General features: G+C 48.6%; 1 protein-coding gene across 3 annotated transcripts in view; it reads right to left on the bottom strand.

The window, feature by feature from the left end:
- Positions 1-1,376: 1,376 nt before the first annotated feature.
- Positions 1,377-20,262, bottom strand: part of LOC142589641 (endothelin-converting enzyme 1-like) — a 38,082-nt gene continuing 19,196 nt past the window's right edge. For 2 of the 3 annotated variants that reach the window (XR_012829903.1, XR_012829902.1), the window contains 6 exons: positions 19,493-19,849; positions 15,340-16,508; positions 14,577-14,822; positions 11,153-11,474; positions 6,176-6,252; positions 1,377-1,583 (listed from right to left, as the gene is read on the bottom strand). Coding sequence is in view for 1 of the 3 variants with exons in the window: in XM_075701166.1 (XP_075557281.1) it covers positions 11,174-11,474; positions 14,577-14,822; positions 15,340-16,508; positions 19,493-19,849 (2,073 nt within the window). In the remaining 2 variants the exon portion in view is untranslated. Of the gene's footprint in view, positions 1,584-5,460; positions 6,253-11,152; positions 11,475-14,576; positions 14,823-15,339; positions 16,509-19,492; positions 19,850-20,262 lie in introns of those variants that run through there. The other variant, XM_075701166.1, reaches the window with a different exon arrangement.

The following is a 20,262-nucleotide window of genomic DNA, read 5'->3' on the forward strand; positions in this document are numbered from 1 at the left end:
GGTGAGATGGTTCTCGGTACAGAGCGTGAGAAGTTACGCAGGCACACAGACCAGCAGAAATGTGTGTGAGGTGGACGATAGGAAAGATACGAGTATAGACGTGGTGGTCGGATTCAAGGCGTTGGAAAGAAAACGCCGGAAAGCTGCCTGGAAGTAAGCAAAAATCTTGGGAGGGAGGAGGGGAAGTGTAGAATAAGAGTGGGAGGCGCTTAAAATAATTTTTTTTTCTGTTGATCACGCGCTCTTCCAAGCTGAGGAACAACGGCCAGTCCGCGTTTGAAGGCTGCATAGACGAACTTTAGATCAGAGTCCTCTGGGAGGAACAGATACAAAGACCCAAGAGTTCAGTATTAATACCGTGTCTCCGCTTTCGCCCCCCCCCCCCCCTCTCCTACCCTCGGCTTTCATCTTGCTCGCTGGCGTCGGTGAAGATGGCGCGAACGAAGCCGCAGCCGTCGCCACTCTCGCCGTATGGCTAGTGTGACGGTTGTTTCCAGTGCGCCACGTGGAGAAGGGCGCACATGGCGGGAAATTCGGAGACAGGATGGCGTGTCACGCGCAGCAGGGAAAATGTCCGCCACGCTGAGGACAGCAGGACTAGTAAAGTAGCCAAGGGCAGCAAGAAGATTGGGTCCTTGGTTCTCGGAACGCAAGGGCGTAAACTTGGAGGCCTGGTTGGCTTCTTTGAGTAAGCATAGTGTGCTAGACATCACGAGGCACTCTAGGCTGGTGTCATAGCTGTGCGCGTAGTAAAGCCAAAAGGAATTTTCTTCATCCGCACGGTATGCTTGATCCCAACTTGCCGAGTGCACGCAGACACGTCCATCCGTCACATCACCCAGATGCCTCATAGCATACCCACTGCAGGACGAAGGCCTCTTCCTGCGATCTCAAATTACCAGCTGCCGTGCACTAGCTGATTCCAACTTGCGCCAGCAAATTTCCTGATTTCATCACTCGACCTAGTTTTCCGCACCTCGCCAATGTAAGGACGGCGCAAAGAGCGATGGAACGAAAAATGTTAGGCGCGACGTTATGAGTCAGGAAGAGAGTGGTCTACAACAGAGAGCAGATGGGATAGCCGATATTGTAGCTGACGTTAAGAGCAAGAAATCGAGCCGGACAGGCCATGTAATGCATAGGGTAGATAACCGGTGGACCATTAGGGTATCAGAATGGGTGCCAAGGGAAAAGAAGTGCAGTAGAGGACGACATTAACGTGTACAGCTAACTAATAAAACGAGTACAAACATTTTCTCAGCTGATCTACCGGAAATTCTCAGATGACCTGTGCTCAATTTTATGTGTAGGCTTTTAAGAATTAAGGAACGGAAATAAGCAACATACAGCGTAATAAGTTGGAGTAGAATGGTCGTCTACACGGTTTATTATATGTGCAGGTTGAAATACGAGCATACACTATGGTGCAGTCTTCTATCTCGCAGCATGTCGCGTGCCGCCTGTCGACTGCGACCAGCCCGCGAGAGCGCCGCGCCGTGGCCGACCTGTTCGCCCTCGACGTCGCCCTGGAGGCCATGGAAAGCGCCGCCAGGGGGAGCCACTCTCCGCTCAGGCTCCAGCACCTGGAAGCGATGAACGCGGCGCAGACGTTCTACGTCAGCTATTGCAGCCACTTCTGCGACAGCCAGCCGCTCCATCACGCCCACTCCATGTGCAATCTGGCCATCAATGGCTCCGGATTCGGCCCCGCCTTCGGCTGCCAAGCATCTCCTGGCGACGCTCGACAGTGCCTGTTCGTCTGATTCTCTCGGCCGTTGCGACGAGCCAAGCTGTTACGTCGTTGCGAGTGTCTTCCTAACGCAGCGATTGCAATATTTGTGGACTCGGGCTAACGCGGTTTTACCGGGCGGATTTTGATGCGGCGCTATGCCTGTTCAAGTTTGGTCTTGTGTTTTGCTTCAATTCTGATTCATGTCGCGTTATGTGAACTCTGAAATTGCTATCTGGCCACTTGCGCGTACCGATATTGATGGAAACGTACAGATGTCACGCGTTTCAATCGCACAATCTCTCACCACCGTTACTTATCGTCACTTGATCACCTAACATTAACAGCTTCTGAATCGTTCTTCGCACTATTATTTGTTAAGAACATAAGTCATAACTGTATGCGATGTATGATGTTCGTTTTATTTTACACTTGTTCGTTTATTCGCCGTTAAGTAGCAGAACACTTTCACAGTGCCGTTAAATTCAGTCATGTGAAAGGACAGTATTTTGTGACTGCTGTATTCAAAGATTTTTGTTTCCTAAAATATTTCTGAGAAAAGCACGTTTCTCTCTTATCCCAGAGTGGTGTCGCTGATGCTTCGTCTTATTGCACTGTCACATTTTGCGCAAAAATTGTCGAGGCGAAACTATGCCAAAGGCTAACTGTGACTCTATGGGTCGACATCCTGAGCCCACTGCACTGAAAACAAACAATACTGCAGCGTATACTAATACAAACCTGCGCGTTTTGCGTGCTTTACTAGATCAAATGAAAATTCCGAGGTCGACCGGAAAGTATGATAATATCATCATTACAAGGTAGCGGAAAAGCAAAATATACGTTAATACAAACAAAAAATACAGTGTTTAAGCTTACAGAGGCCGTATTTTTACGCCGTTCGCCATTGAGCTATATGATTGGTCGATGCAGCGCAAGTATAAAAGTCTGTGTAAACGTCGTTTACAGCGCCGATGCATTCGGCGGTCTCCGAGATCTGTTAACACTGCCTCTGGTGCAACTCTCCTGTATCAGCATCGGCGCCGCAGCGAACAATAGTCGCTGCAGTTACGTAATAGATCCAATAGTAAAAACGCGGTCTACACATTTGTTGTGCTTCATTGGCAGCCAGATTCGTTTGTAGCTCACTCTGTCTAGTTTTATGCAGTTCTTAATGGTATTCTCGCCTTAATGGGGCCAGGATAATCACGAAATTTTTGCCAGGGAATCTGACTGGAATATAATTACATGTGAAACCAAATCACGTTCCTCGCTGCATCCATTCTCTTATTTACTTAAAGAATTCCTGTTAGAAGATGTACCTGGTTCATTGTTAACGCCCATGTCATTCTTCCTTTTATTACAATGTTTGTTATGTTTCTTCGTTTCCCTTATTTTTCTGTTTTCTTTATTTTTCTTAACTCTGCTAATGTTGTTTCTGTATAGTGCTATGATTTGTTGTATAAAATGTTCTGTTTAAATTATGTATAATGTATAGAAGCATATGACTGCTGCCTGTTAAAAGTTTAACATTATTGAACTTTTTTTATTAACGTGTTCCCTTGATAGCGTTTAACATTGGGACACTATCGTGCTACTTCTTTTTGTACTTGCGCAAATGTACAACATTAGTGTCATAAATCTCAATTATTGACTTATTCACAACTGTTTGCAGACGAACGTAGCGCTGCTCTGGTGGAGACAAACTGCAGCAGTATATATGTGGAACCTTACGCAGTTTCCCTCCTTTCCCGGACTGACTAAAACAATGTGAGCACGCTCCCATCTGGCGGCTGCTTAAATTAGTTGGAATTTACTGCAGGTAGCATAAAAGTGTCGTCATCGTCATCATCATCACCAGCCCTGTTACGCCCAATGCAGGGCAAAGGCCTCTCCCATACTTCTCCAACTACCCCGGTCATGTACTAATTGTGGCCATGTAGTCCCTGCAAACTTCTTAATCTCATCCGCCCACCTAACTTTCTGCCGCCCCCTGCTAAGCTTCCTTTCCCTTGGAATCCAGTCCGTAACCCTTAGTGACCATCGGTTATCTTCCCTCCTCATTACATGTCCTGCCCATGCCCATTTCTTTTTCTTGATGTCAAGTAAGATGTGATTAACTCGTGTTTGTTCCCTGACCCCCCAATCTGCTCTTTTCTTATCCCTTAACGTTATACCTATCATTCTTTTTTCCATAGCTCGTTGCGTCGTCCTCAGTATATGTAGAACCCTTTTCGTAAGCCTCCAGGTTTATGCCCCGTACGTGAGGGATAATGGCAACCTGCTGTTCATGATCCGAGAATGCCTGCCAAAAATACTGAATTCAGTAAATTGCATAAGAATGTCAAACTCTATTAAATATTGAGGACACAAGGTGAAATTTATGCCATTGTTTCTCCCTGTACAGATACGGTCAAACCGAAACATTTCAGGACACGAGCGTTTTTGCATTTTGCCTCCACCTAAATTTGGCCGCAGTGACAGGAATTCGAACACGCAACCTCGTACTGAGCACCAGAATGACACGTCCACCGACTCGTGTAGTTAGATTTAGGTGCAGCTTTTAAAGAGCCCCAGTTGGAAATTTTATTCCGGAGCCTCCAGCACGGCGTGCCCAGAAGCCACTGTGCAGTTACGAGCCATTAAAACTGCACAGTTTTCAACATTTCAGTAAAACTGACAAAACGACTAAAGATGTGCAACTCATGAAAAAAAAAAAGACATATCACAACTCTAAAACTTCCTCGTTAAAGGGCAGTTTTAGATTTGTGATACGATTTGTGATTTCAGATTCAGCTGTGCATCTGAAGCGGACCGCATTCAGACAGTATGTATCTCTTAAGCATAAAAACACGTTGTGAATAACAATTTCGCAAAACTGATGTAAAAAATAGTGTTTACTCGCGAAGCGTAGAAACAAAGGATTAAATTTGCTCTCTTTTATACACAGTTAGGTGATAAACTTTGGCGAATTTCGGTAGCTGTTATTACCGCAGAGTTACGGCTTTGTTACCCAAGCGAATAAAAAAAAACACTCGTTGCTTTATATTTACATGAATTGGTCTTAAGCAAGTTTCGTTAATATTTCTTGTGGATATAAATCGTGTATCTGCTCCCTATTGCGGCTATTGTAGGCAATAGAGCGGCGTCAGGTGATGTGTCGTATCGTGCGTTAATTTTCTCTGGGTAGCCGAGCACTTCCGAGAAAATCATGTGCATGCAGAAAACCAGTTAAACCACTAAACCTGCAGCAAGATCGTACTCGGGCAGTTTTTTTTTTATGCCGCTATTCTTGATAATCCCACCGTATAAGACGTCGCCGTTTTCCCAAACTTATCGCAGCGTTGTAATTGTTATTTCCTAAATTTGGCTCCTTTTTTTAACTGTCTGGCAGTGGGCGGACTTTCTCGGATCGCCCCACGAAGGTTCGAATCTCGTCCGGGTGTAGAACAATGGTGTCCTCGAAGCGGGGCCGGTATCCGCGTTTGAGCCACACGCGCATGCGCTGGTCTTGGCTGACGGCTGGCAGTGGTCAAAAATATAAGCAAAATCTGGAATATAAAGAACACCTCCGAGTTTGCGCAATTCTTGGATACAAGTTTCGTGAAGGTGTCGCTTCTCCGTCTCTGTAAAACCTAACGAGTATGGCAATTCACTGGCACTTGCTCGAAGGTTTTATTTATTTATTTATTAAGTAAATAATTAATTATATATAATTACAATCAGGGCCAAAGGCATTAAAGAGGGGAGTGGGTTACAGCAAATGATAAAAGTAACAAATACAACCGGTTAGAACGTTTAAGTACAAAGACTTCTGATTATACAGTTTTAGCTAGGGTTAAGAACATCACGATAAATTGGTAGCAAACTAAGATAGTAAAGCGGTAAACACATAAGTACTTAGGTGACAACCACACAGTAAACAACAACAACAACGAAAAAAGCTAGTTTTTCCTCACGTTAACTCACTTACAGGCCAATTCGCCTACAGGTTAACTACTTAATTCTGACAAGCGCGCTTCCGTTCGGCGGTTGAAATCCTACTGTCACGGTAACTCGGCGACCAAAACCCCCCCTTTTTTTTTTGTTGACATTCGCACTACGGCTGTCGGCAACAGTTTTCTACAGCGATACGCGCCCACAAGACTGATTTCCTTAACGCCGATTTCCTAACGTGCAAAACAATAAGGAAGAATTAGACTGAAATATGGGCCGGCTGGGCGCAGATTCATAGCTGTGACTGGGAAGCGTGACGTCACGCGGCCAGAAGAGGCGTGCATGCCCTGTCTGTTTTCATTTCCCCTTTCTGTCCGTCTTACGTCGCGGTGCCCCGGCACACCTACGAGTAAGAAAAATTACGTTCTAATGTTACGCCGCTTGAACGACATCGATGCTATGTATACCCACTTCCACACGTCCGAGAAAGATACACGAGGTCCTACTTACCGATATGTGCAACTGTGTAGTGTGGGCGCATTCTGGCATCTCGGGCGCTTGGTACTCGAGTCGCACCAGCAGCTCCACTGCAGACGAAAACGACCGATAGGTTACATTCGAGGCAGAACATATAGATAACTCCAATCTATGTTCGCAATCATCTCTCGTCGTTCATTCGATCACCCCCGCATACTTATTACCTCAGAACAGCAATGACACGTTGTTTGCTGGTGTCTTTCTTGTGTCACAAACAGGGGCTCCGAAACCCAACGTAAGGGGAAGGGGGTGGGGAGGTCGCTTTAAGTGTTCCATTTCATAGCGAACACTACACCCACCGTCTAGGGGAAATCAAGACCCAGAAATGCAAACTTGGCAGCCAAGGGCTTGCCGCAAGGTTCTGTCATCTGTCCGAGGCTTTTTAACCTTGCGCTAGGCGGCCTAGGCAAGGAGCTGGATCAAATCGTGAACCTGAAATACACCATATACGCAGATGACGTAACGCCCTGGATCCCCGGAGGTAGCCTGGAAACAATTGAGGACGATATACAGCAAGCGATCGACGCGATCGAGGAATACCTCGTTCCCACGGGCCAGCGATGTTCACCCGCAAAGTCGGAGCTCATCGTCTACAAACCATCTAGCAGCGGTCCCAAGCCAAAGAGCGAAATCAGAGACCCACACGCCAATATTCTCAGAAAAAAAAAGACGGAGGAACCATTCCGCAGGTCAGCAAAATCAGAGTCATCGGCATGCTCATTGAGAGCAACGGCTCTTACGCCGCGACAGTGGAGAAGATCGTGACAAAGTCGAATAATGCCATGAATCTCATACGACGCGTAGCAAACAGACAACACGGCCTTAAGTAAGAAAATCTCATCAAGCTAACACACACCTTCGCGCTATGCCACTTCACGTACGAGGCATTCATGCACAGATGGAAGGTAGCGGAGAAGGACAAACTCAATGTGAAACTGGGGAAGCTAGTCAAACTAGTGCTGAGAATCCCCAAGAGCACCTTGTACAGAGCTCCTGCTGCAACTGGGGGTACACAATGCACTTGAAGAAATCGCCGAAGCTCAAGAACGGGCTCAATTGACAAGACTTTCTGGAACCAAACCGGGTAAGGAAACCCTAGCTAAACTAGGTCATGACACCACAGCAATCGAGAATCTACACCAAAGCGTTCCGACGGACACACGCAATTCTTACACGGTTCGCCCCCTCCCGCGGAACATGCACCCCACGCACCATCAACCCAGAAGGCTGGCACGCGGATCGTTCATCCCGCACGAAATACGTGATAAGAAGATCCTAGCCGGTTTCGTAGACACGGCACAGCACCCGTCCATTGAGGTCTTCGTTGCCACCCCGGTCAATAAGCAAGGTCAAGTCACAAACGCTCTCACAGTCAAGACCCACAAGTCCGAGGTAGCATAACAGGTCGCCATCGCATTCGCGCTCACAGACCCGACCACCACCCACCTCTACAGCGATTCACGCTCGGCCGTCGATGCCTTTCAGAGAGGAGCCGTTGCAAGACAAGCACTACAACTTGTCAATACATCCGCACTGCTGCAGCATCAAACCATCTGCTGGTTCCCGGCACACCTCGGAGAGATCGAGGACGCCCTTCCCAATCTCAATGAGATGAGCGGCTAGCAGGAGCGCGCGAGACCTAACCCTCTGTGATGCCACCTATTCTGGTCGTGACCATCCCAGCGAGAATCGGGACCCTCCGTCCACATACAACAATATCACAAAGTACTTTTATCTTGACCGCGGAATATACAGCAGACCTCACAATTAGCTCACCAGACCTCAAGCCCTCACATTGACAATGCTTCAAACCAACACGTACTCCATGCAGAACAGACTACGTTACTACATGCCTGAGCTATACGCAATATCATATTGCGAAAATTGCCTTGGCACACTAGACGTACATCACTTGCTCTGGCCGTGTGGCCGGACCCACGCAAACAAGAATCAAGACTCCGCCAGGCTATAAGAAGCATTACGCAGCACGGACCTGGCGAAGCAGCTCTAGGCCGTCCAGCGAGCCCACGATGCGGCCAGGGAGTTAAAACGCCAGGTCCCAACGGGGGAGTAGCCCGCTCTATGGGGCCTTGCGCCCCGTAGTTCGCAGGACCTTTCCGTAAAGTTATTCAACCTATCCATCCAACCGGTCCCCCGTGACAGCTTTGTGGTTGTGAACAAGAATTTTCTTGACTGTTGCACAGAGGTCTGTCAAGGTAAAAAAAAAGACAGCAGACGACACTAGGCCTCACTTTCGGGCAGCTGCGTAATTATCCCTGCTCAATCATCTCTGCGTAATTATCGAACGTATTTAAAAAACTTTCATTACTGGTATATGGTATGGTATGATGAACTTTATTTAATGTCCTGAAGATCAACCCTCAGGTTGACGCAGGCGGCTCCCACGTCGGGACAGTAAGGTTTAACCTTACCGCCGTATCATGGGCCTTCTGGACGGCCTGTACTTGATCGAAAAGACCTCCACTGTGTAGGACTCGCTGCCACCAGTCTCTCTCCTTGTCACAGTCTGTGAAAGTCACAGGACACTGCCAAAGCATGTGATCCAGAGTAATGATGTCATTACACTTCTCGCAATTGATTGGTATCTCTCTTTCAGGATATATCTTGTTAATAAAGTTTGGACTTGGATAAGTTCCTGTTTGCAACAATCTCAGAGTCACCGCTTGAGCTCTATTGAGCTTAGCGTGTGGCACTGGGAATTCCCTTCTGTTGATGTAATAATGCCTCGTGATTTCATTATATGTTAGTAATTGGTCCCTGTTCTCCTCCTGTATATTATTAAGGTCCTGGTCGCGTAGTGCACGGATAGTAAGTCCTCGTGCAGCTGCGTTAGCCATCTCGTTTAAATTCTTCCGAGATGGATCGACAGACCCCATGTGCGCAGGAAACCAGCGGATTTCGATCTCTTGGCTGTCCAACTCACCGATCAGCTGGGCAGCCCTTTTGGTTACAAAGCCATTGGTAAAGTGTCTGATAGCCATCTTAGAGTCACTGTAAATCTTCGTCCACTTATTATTCCTTAAAGCCAATGCTATCGCTACTTGTTCCGCGACTGTCGTGTCTTTAGTCATGATTGTAATAGCATCCCGAGTGAGACCATCTGCATCTACTACTACTGCCGTAAAGGCTTTCTTTCCTCTGACCCACGCAGCATCTACAAATGCCGCATGTTCTCTGTCGTGTTCTATCTCTTGCAGGAGAGCTTTGGCCCTTGCCTTTAGTCTTTCCAGGTTGTGCACCGGGTGCATATTTCTGGTGCAATAAATAAAAGCTATAAATTCTGAAAATTTTGTGGAGAAACAGGAAAAATAAAACCATCTTTTCTGTTGTTCCCGCTCAACATTATCGGAAATATTGCAGGCCCACTCGAGAGGGCTGTCAGCTGCAACTGCTGTTGACAGCCCAACGAAAATTCCAACTTTGCATTCTGTGTCACTTACGCTTGTGTTCAAGGGGCCCGTGCTTATTTTGTCCGTGTGGTCGTTCACGTTTCGCTATCGATTTCGCGGCTTCATTCCAGGTACGACCTGATCACTTCATGGTGGAATGCCATTCCCATCTGCAGGCCAACGTTTTCGGCGATCGTGAGGAAGCTCGACAAAATCCGAAAGCAGTCGCAGGGCTACTTCAACTTCAATACGGAGTCGGAGTAGCACGGCTTTCCCGTCAATTATGTGCACTGACATTCGTTTGACGGTTCTCAGGTTCAAGTTGCGCAAAGCACGGCTTCCCCATACAAGGATTTGAGCAGGACGCACCAGGACAGTTGTGGCATCGCAAGTACTACTCGCAGTTTTGTAAGCTTCCACTACGGATATGAAACCTTCTGCTAAGTTTTTACTTTTTGTGATTTATCGCGATTTCTTGCTTTGCATATACTTTTACATTTTCTGTTCAGAGAGCTTGAACTGCATGCTTCAAGAAAAATAAGCTAATAGCGTTACTGGCTCAGGTCTAGAGATATGTATACCAAGATGGGCACACGATCTAGAAAGATATTATGCAGGCCGAGACATTATTATTCGCAACTGCTGCGGCGTTAACTTTCTTTGCGCCCTGCAACGCTGTGTTCGAGAGCTTTAGCCGTAATCCTGGGCACATGCGTAAGGGAATCGGCACCTGAAGTATTGCAGGGTAACCAGTCAGACTGTCCGACTGGTTTAACTGGAATACTTCAGCTGTCCGCCTGGAACAATAAAGTTTGCCTATCTTTCTCGTGATGTAAAAAAAATGGATATGCAGTTTCGAGTGTATTTTACCCCACAGGTAATTTAGCGCCCAGTAAAATGTAGTAATTTTTGTCGTGCTCGCTAGACGAGAACTAGGCAAATGTTTGCGCTATGTTCACCACACTGTGACCGGATAAGGACTCGAGGACAAGAGCTCGAGTGATATCGCTTCCCCAAACGCCGGGAACAATCGTCGAAAGGGCGGCCTAAGTTGACACTGCTTTAGCGACCTCAGACCAATGAATACTGACACGTTGTTACTTCTAGTTAGATGTAAAGTATACATTTGCGGGTTATACTTAAGCTCTTATTGTTCATGGCTGGGCGCCGCATACACAAAACACCCTGCCGAGAACGCCTCTCGTCGCTTGCGACCGCGACACTGACAGAGTGCCAAAGGCGTACTACGACTGCATAACCACTGCGACTGCATAACTGCGTACTACCTAACCTTATGTTTAGTGTGCCCCAGTGACTCGGATCAACCAATGACAATAAACAAGAAAACTGCCACTTTGCCATTGCTAACTCTGTATCAGCCATCATGATTATATCGGCCACGACGATAATGAAATTTAGCTCAGTCACGTGAAAATAACAGTTATATTAAACTACTCTATCATTCAGCGATGCGCTACAAGTCTCAACAACCTACGACAAATGTACGACAATGGACACCACCACAGCGAAAACGATGAACCTGACAACACCGATTTCTGTTCTAGAGGAAAACACAGGTCTGTGGTGTTGGCTGCTCAGGGTGACAGTCGAACGATGTGCTGAACTGGGAGGCGTTCATGGCGAGATTGCACCGCCGTCGGCCGTCAAGCTCTGCGCAGTAGTGGCTGCAGTAGCTGATGTAGAAAGTCTGCGAGGCCGTGAGGGACTCGAGCGACTTGAGCCGCAGGGGTCGCTTGTTCGGGTTCCCCTCCGAGCTGAGCTCCATGGCGGCCAACGCCACATCGAGGGCGAAGAGGTCGGCGACCCAGCGGCGCTCGGCGACAGACTCGGCGACGTCCAACCTGCGCGTACACCCGCCGCGGTATAGCTTAGGGGTCGTAGCATTGCGCTGCCAAGGCTGCGGGTTCGATCCCGCAGACACGGCGGGGGCACTTCGCTGAGGACACTAGTGTTCGCTGACCAAGCCTTAGGATGCCAAGCCACATTTATTCTTAGTCACACTGTATGTTTGCCCAATTCGTGCTTTACCACAAAACCTGTCGATTTGGACATGTTGCCCTAAAGCCCCTGTTAATTTTTTTCGTAGGCTCGAGCGCCTTGTGCCGTTCAGTAGGAACAGCATTTTCTCTTAAATTCGTTTTCATTTAACTCGCAACAAGCCGATGAGTCTGAAACTGTGGCGAAATTCAAGAAGACAAAAGGAAAAAGAAAACTCTTCCACTTGGATTTAGGCGCATGGTAAAAAACCTCAGGGGGTCGAAATTAATCTGGAGTCCTCCACTACGGCGTGCTGCATAATGGGACTGAGCTTTACACGCCAAATTACAGAATTATATGAACCCTATATGCGATGACGTCACTTTAATCTAATCAAATCAAAAATTTCACAAGAAGAGTCGCACTAATGCCACACTCGACTGGTTCCTGCCGTGCTACAAGTCGGTAATCAGCGATTCGGAGCCCTCTTGAGATCGGAACCAGAGAAAGGATGCCCCGCCCGAACGTTCAGCTGCCCCGTGACCAATCGGAGAAGCCACGTGACCGGAATTCTGGTCGCATCTGGTTGCAATCCCAGCTCGACGGTGAGTACGCCTCTGAGCGCTCTGAAAAGACCACTCGAATGTCTGCCGAGCGCTATATTGTGACCAGGTGAATGTAAACAGCACTCTGACAGAGCGCTTTATATAGATCATATTTTGTAGCGCTATTAGGGGCGCAGATAGAGAATTCGGGAAGTGGCGGAACGAACAAAAGAGCAACCGCGGTAACCGCTCTGCCTGTTCTTGTATGCTTGTCCACTGTTATCGCTCGTCACGACTTTGTTGTCAGCGGCCTCGTCATCAAGCTCAGCGCGGGCGGCGACAGCTGGCAACGGACATCTCGAATGTCATGTCGAGGAGTCACGCGTCCTCGGTCACGTGTCCTATACGGCGAGTGGTAATCAAGGCGTTTTCTTCAGTTTTGGTTTCAAAAACATCTATCTTTGCGACTTTTTAGTTAACCATCCACTCGTATTTCAGACGACCGATTTTGCACGCAGGCTCAGCTACATCGGCGCTATCTGAAAGTGGGCTGTTTAACGCGATAGCGTTAACGAGCCCGTGTCGCAGGAATTGTGGCATCGGCGCCACATTTTCACCAGATTTGGCTCGAGGAAGAGCTTTTGTGGTTCGACATAGTTTCTTATTTTGAACTAAATTCTGAACCACGCATACCCAACCACTTCTCTGCCACGAAAGTTGCTTATACCGTGTATTTAATTGTTTACAAAGTTATTCCTCGGAATTTTGAGAACGGCAGCCCTCAAACAAGTGTAATGAAAAAAAAAAAGCACCCACAGCGCATGTCCTTTATTCTAGCTCTTCACAGACTGAAATACTAAATGTGCGAAACAATAACAGGAGATCGACCCATGCTAGAGGCAGCTTTCTACCAGAAAGCTCGTCTTCGTGCATAGCCAAGAACACGACAAGCTGAGGCTAGTACAAGCACTAGTGATAAGCCGAGTCACGCACGGCCTACCCTACCACTTCTTTAGTCATGAGGAGGCGAGGCAGGTCGGCATCATAATAAGATCAGCATACGAAGTGGCCAGTGGACTACCCAAGGAGACGTCCACAGAGCGCCTGCGCCTTCTACACATTCGAAGAGCTAGAACAGGCCACACTAATCTCTCAGAGGGAACGCTTGAGCTACACTCGCGCAGAACGAGCCATACCGACAAGGGCGCGTATTTCCCCACATCCACAATTGATCAGCGAACACGTATTACCACTACCGACGCCAACACGAGCTCGAATAACAGTGGCCCCCATACCCAAAAAACATGCACCTGGAATACAATAAAGCAAGGCGAATAGTACGCGCACAACATATTAGAACAATGTATGAAAATAATCCCACATGCAACACAATATACACGGAAGCAGCCGCGTATTCGAACGTACACTCGAACACCAGTGATGCCCAAAAGAACGTCAAGAGGTACGCAGTGGCAATCGTCGACACGAAAGCACAGCAACAATTTACAGCATCCGTCAGGGCAGGTACTCCGGCGGCTGCCGCAACTTTCGCCGTGGCAATGGCCCTCGCTCACGCTGAACGCACACAAAAGAGCGTCACCATAAGAACAGACTCACAAGATGCATGTCGCCGTCTCCTGTAGCCCGAGTTATTATTAACCGGGCCGACACGACTGGGACGGTCCCAGGTAGCCACTGTAATAACCCCAATTCAACGAAAGCCCGGGAGATTCTCGCTCATATAGCGTGCAACTAGACAAAAATATCCTCCCCCTCACCCACAACTCACTGGAATGGAAGCCGCCAGCTGGCGCACAAGTCCGACCGGGGTATGCGCCCACCGTAAACTACAAAATGCCATGTTCCCTACTCGCTACAGGCCCGACTTTCCGTGGTGTGGCGGCATATCAACACTACAACACATTAATTGGGATTGTGAATAACATCTGTTTGATAAAACACACCACGCAATGGAGCATGGCAGGCACAGCTAACCAGCTCGGACCTGGCGGGACAACAGTCCTTCATAAGACAGGTTAAGCGGGCGGCCGAGGCCAGCGGGGCCTTGGACTAAAGCGGCTCCGACCATTGTACGTAAATCGTTTGAGACAATAAATGTTTCTCTCTCTCTTGCATAGCGTTCGCAGCCAGCGTTTCCAGGTAAACGTTACGGTTACATAAGCTGCAGTTGCCGGGAAGCATGAAGAGCAATAAGGGGTCTTTGAACGCTTTCACGTTCCACTCTTAAAGGCGAAGCTTGAGCGTCCTTCAAACTTTTTGACGCGGCCGAAGATTTCGTTGCAGTTGTCCTGTCTCGTCTTTGTCGATCGTCCTTCCCGCCCTATGCTTCCAGTGTGACTATGTATTACCAACCAGCCCAAGCCTATAATCTTCTGGAGTTTTTCTTCGAAAGCTGCTGACCTGCAGGGGCTTTCTCCCGGCTTGCCCGGCTGCCACCACGAGGCGTTGCGGCCTGCTGCGTCCAGCGCGCGTCCACGCAGGTCCACAGAACGCAGTGCCTGCCTGGCCAAGTTGAACCCGAGGCCTGCGTACGTCATGGCGGCCGATCCTCTGCGGCGGTATGACGGCGGGAACAAGGCGGTCAGGCTGAGGCGAAGCTCGTTCGATGAGTACAGGTAGAGCACGCTTCCTGAGGGCCAGCGATACCTGTTAGAGATGGCGATATCGATGTCGTGTTAGATTCGAGCGCATAAGAGGGACCAAAAAGCTCAAATTTGAGCACGAAGGGGTGCATGGGTGCCAAATATGCGGATACGCAAATTTTACGATAGCACGCTACTTCAGCAAAGAGAACTAATTGTCGCTCTGAACACCAAGACACGCTGAACACAAACAGGTGGGTGCGACGAATGCTAATACCTAAATCTGGATTTTGCATGTGGCTCCGCGGCCGTGAATTAATTGTCTAGGTAGTGCCACACTTGGAGGTAGTATTAACAGAAAACCGCACTTCGTATTTATTGCCGAATATATAGATAAATGTGGAGTGGAGAGGCTTCAATAGCGCATCTTTGAGTGAACCACAGGAGTGGAAATTAAAAGACCAAATCTTTCACAATAAAATTTAAGGTACACCTTTTGGCTACCTGCTCATCAAACGAGAACTTTAAAGGATACATATAGTTGAACATCCTTAATTCAAGGAATAATCACAGATCTTCACCTGGACAACATTAGGCTGTCATAATACGGGGTGGCCAGCGTCGCCCTCAGGGCCTTCCTGGACTCGAGCCACGTCTCGAAGAAATTCTTGGCACCCCTGCTGCAGTTCGCGCATATCGAGTCGAGCGTGCCTCCTTGCAAGTTAGGCTCGGGCGGCCACAGTTGTCGCGACGAAGCCAGCGAGTATATCTTGCTCTGTGCTTCCGTTTTCGTCGATTTTGCGATTCTCGGCGAGGTCCGCACGGATCCGAGCAGAGCACGGGCCGTCCAGTTGAGCGTGACGTTCACGCCTCGCCTTTCGTACGGGCTGAACGCGCTCCGGTAGAGGGAAAGCGCTTGAGCGGTCCCAAACGACTCCTGCACCGCGACGAAGCACTGAATGTACTCCGCGAGGCCTTCGGTACTCGGCGACAGGAAGTCGAAGTCGGCGTTCACGATCCAGGCGTACGAGTAAGCGAACATCCACCCAACGACGTTAAGGATTCTCGACGACGGCATCGAGTATACCAGGCCACCGATCTTCGCAAATCGCGGCTCGTTCATTATAAGCAGCTTCGTGTCGGCGGAAACGTTGACGGCGCTGTTCAAGTGCTTTTTCAAAAGTCTCGCCCACTCGGCCGAAGACGCACCGTTGCCGAAGACGGCGGTGACTTCGCTCAGCAGGACGAGGTCATCGAACGGTTCGTCTTCGTGGTCTCCGCCAAGCAGGACCTGCCTGAAGGCTGCTTCGTCGCGGCGCAGTTCTTGGAGCGCCATGCCATTCAGGGTGACTTGGCCACTGCTCAGGAAACCGGACAATTTCCTAGCGACGTCGTCGTAAGCCACGTCGTCGAGCTCATCCAATTGCTCCATGCGAAGGGCGGGAACGTCACCGCGTTCGCTGATGATTACGGCGGGGACGCCGTCGTGCGCCCAAGCTGACGACACGGTGATGTCGAACCACAGGGCCACCCTCCAGTTGACGGCGAGGTCGAACAGAACGTCGAGCACGTCGGACGGCACGGCGCTCTGACCGGAAGTAACCGCGGAAAGCGGCCACGGTATTCGCCGGTTGCGCATAAACGCCACGAAGGTCTCGTCCTCCGAGGTTCTGCCCCTATCTAGGCATTGCCTAAGAGCCGTGAAGGTCATGGTTGCCACAGGAGGAATGGTCTCACCGGCGAGCAGGGCCTGCGCGTAAAAATGAAAAGGAGAGCTTGCGGTCAAAGCGTGCCGAGACGAACTAGAACAAGAAAACTCTGAAATCGTCAATAAACAAACACCGAAAGCGTCGACGTCAGCGCTTTGCGCAATCCAAACTTCTGTAGGATGACGAGCTGTGCTAACTGGCTCAGGTTCATAAAACACGTTCTCACAGCAGACTGACCAGAAGATAGGAGAACCGCTCGTGTATCAACTAGTGGATTAGAGAAAGGATATATGAATGAGTCATAGGTAAAGAAAGGTCTCTGCTACATGAAAATATCCGAAAAATGCAGTGCGGATATTTTATACATAAGCGCCATCAGAATACAGTCTAAATACTTCCTTTCATGCTTTATTGTGTATTGAGGAAACAGATGTAATAGTCACACACATAAAGCGTCCTCGATCGGTGCAGTAGACCTCATAAATCTTCAAATCTATTGTGGACACCGTAGAAGAACACGTGTTACTGCAATATCTTTTAATGAACATTTTCTATTTATTTTCCGAAAAAGAACAAGGCTACCCGATATTCTAGCGGTTTTTCGGTCCTTCTTGTCCCTGTGCGCTTCTTTATTCGTCCTGCTAGGCTAGGTAGATGCACTCAAACTTCTTACAGATTTTTCTGGGTCTATTATCGCTTGAAATTCGTGTATTTTCATCTACCGATCCACAGACTTGTTTCTTCTTAAGAGGAAGCTTTAGCTCGGGCCCAACTCCGACGCGGCCTATTCAAATACATCTAAAACGCAAAAACGTTTTTATGAGATAACCACTGGACCGATTTTGATGAAATTTATCGCATTTGAAAGAGAAAGTTAAATTCTAGTGACTGTTGGAAGCGGAATTTCGATTTAGGGCTTGAATTTTCTTAAAACGATTTTCAAATATTTGACCGTTTGAAAAAAATAGAAGCACGAAGTTTATAAATTCATAGCTCTGCATCAAGAGCCGATATCGCGGTTCTGTAAACGGCATCCATTAGATCATTCAAAGCGGACAAATTCAATATGTCATTTTACATCTTACGTGAATTTGTTACGTTTGTTACAACGGTTTTGCAAAAGTTGTATTTCTCTATGATTAAATTTTTTTATATTCATGTGTAACATATCAATTTTGTCCGCTTTAGATGTACTATTAGATGCAATTCACAGAATTGTATTATGATTTTTAGTGGTTAAGTTACAGAGTTGTAAAGTTGATAGTTTCGTTTTTTGAAAATTTCCGATTTTTGCCAATTCTTCATAAAAAAATTACCGACGATTACGTTACTTCCTAATGCGAAGTTTGAGCGCAGCAAATAAGCTGTTTCACCTTTTCGATAGATTGAGGCAAAGAAATCGAGCAACACATGTATGCGCTATCACAGAATTTTTTTTATTTTTCACACGTATTCCTTTAACAAAGACTCCACTAACAGTTCTTGACAGTCATGAAGGAAGCTTTGTGGTCGGAGAAATAGACTGATATATGTTCGACTTGGTACACCAATGCTTGATTCTCAAAGACGAGATGTATACAAGTGCCTCGCGAGGTTGTCACAGCCGTGGGACGCGTTACGAGCGAGAGGAACGGGATGTTCTCCCGCATAAGTGTTAGGAAATTGCTGTTTGTCTTTATGTCAAGCCGCCACCGATCTGGCTCTCTGATTGCCACCGCACAGGGCGAACGGCAGCGGCAATTTCGGCTCGGGCGGTGCACATATACAGATCCGCCGCCACCGATCTGGCTCTCTGATTGCCACCGCACAGGGGTTGCATTGGAGGAGGAGCGAAGAAAGGAATTAAGTTCGAGCCGGCGCTTTGACAACCGGAGACTCGCAGGAAGAGGGGGGAGGGGGGCGGCGTGTACACCCAGCGGCAAACGATGGGGGCAGAAGCGCGCGCAGCAAGCGGACAACACGATAAAGGGAGGAGGGAAGAGATAGCAGCGACTGACTGATGCCGCTGACGCCGATAGTGAGTCAACCCCAGCTGCGGAGTTGGTTTCAGGGACAACGAATAACCGGCGCGTCGGCAACTGAAGAGCACCCTATCCGCCACACAAGAACAAAGGGGGGGGGGGACCCTTTCCTCCTCTTTCTGCATGGCGGCGACGGTGTTCTATGCAGTCACGTTATCTTGACTCTCTAGCGGCGTCAGCGGCATCCAGCGGTATCAGTCGGTCGCTGCTAGCGCTGGGGGGATGAAAGGGGGGCGGAGCTGGTTACGAGGCCGACGACGACGACGAAGCGAAACCCAGGAACGGACGCCAAAGAGCTGCGCTCTAAAATTGACGATCTAACTCAAAAATTCGAAACCAACAGTCACTAGATTTTAAGTTTGTCTTTTAAATGCAACAAACCTCGTCAAATTTGGTGCAGTGGTTGCCGAGAAAAACGAATTCTCCTTTTACATGTATTTAGATAGGAGCACTTGAGCTAAAGCTTCCTCTTAAGTACGACTGCATTCCATGTAATTATAGAAACTATCGAAGTGAAGTTAAATTCTAGACCAATTGTTACACCTTGAAAAGAAAAGGAGCGGCAAGCACTTTCTTAGTTCTAAGAGTGTAAACGCTAGTGTTGGTCGGAAGAATGAGCTAGTGGACGCTCCCTCACAGCCACTCACTGGCACTGATACGTGCACTCACTCGAAACGGCACTGACTCGCGTTCTTACACACACACACATGGCACTGATGCTTACCGGCACACTTACTCGCGTTATTACACGCGTCAAGTCACACTAACCTACATTAACTCATTCTGAAACTACCCTCGCGCTCCCTCACACTCACTCTTGCACACACTCACGACCGCTCACATTCAACAACATTCTCTCCCGTTCCTGTACAGCTCCACTCACACCCCTTGTCGCTCATACTCGCAAATCACGACTGTGAGATGAGCATGAGTGGGTACAGATGAGTTGTGCCCATGAGTGACTACGATGAGATAAGAGCGTTACGCCTTCCACTCAGACTCGCCTGTGGATCGCCGAGGGCGGGCATGACATCTCGCCTGTAGGTGTGGCTCAGCGTGTCCCTGCTTCCAGACGTCCACTCGCCACCGCGGCCGCAGACGTGCGCGTAAAAGTCGACGCAAGGGTCCGCGGACGCGTCCAAGGTTGCCAGAATCGCCCGCGCGTGCTGAACGCAGTCGTCGGTGTCGCAGACGTCGGGGGCCGTGTGCATCGGGCTCTGCACGCGGCGCACTGCCAGTATGGACAGCATGACCACAGCCAGGGCCACCACGCCGAGCGCAGCGCCCAGCAGAGGTCGCGACGCGGCGTCCTCTTGGTAGTGACGCTGGTACGCCTTCGGAGCACTGGCGCTCGGCTGACGCTGGTTGCACGGCGATGGAGCGAACGAGAAAAAGGCGGTGCGACGGTTAATCCTTTCCAGTCGTTGGAATATAATTACAATAGAAGCTGTGACAGAGCACGTCCAGAAAGTGACCTGTCCTGTTCTCTCTCGTTACTTGGTTAGATATGCGGGACGTGAGGCTGGATTCGTGAAAGACTCAAATAGCCCGTAAAGAAATGCGGTTATCAGTTAAGAGTTCATCTATATATATTGTAAGGTGGTTTAATTTAAAAGGCAGAACGTTACACGATATACAGGCAGGCCTATTGATCAAGCGTCGGGCACCCAGCGCGACCTCTTTTCTCGAGCGAGGCGTTGACGATGCGCCTGAAGCGCACGCCTGTCTTCTTCGGTACAACTCCCCCCCCCCCTCCCGAGAAGAGGGCGCCATC

This window comes from Dermacentor variabilis, chromosome 8 (assembly GCF_050947875.1).
Source record: "Dermacentor variabilis isolate Ectoservices chromosome 8, ASM5094787v1, whole genome shotgun sequence".
NCBI classification, from domain to species: Eukaryota; Metazoa; Arthropoda; class Arachnida; order Ixodida; family Ixodidae; genus Dermacentor; species Dermacentor variabilis.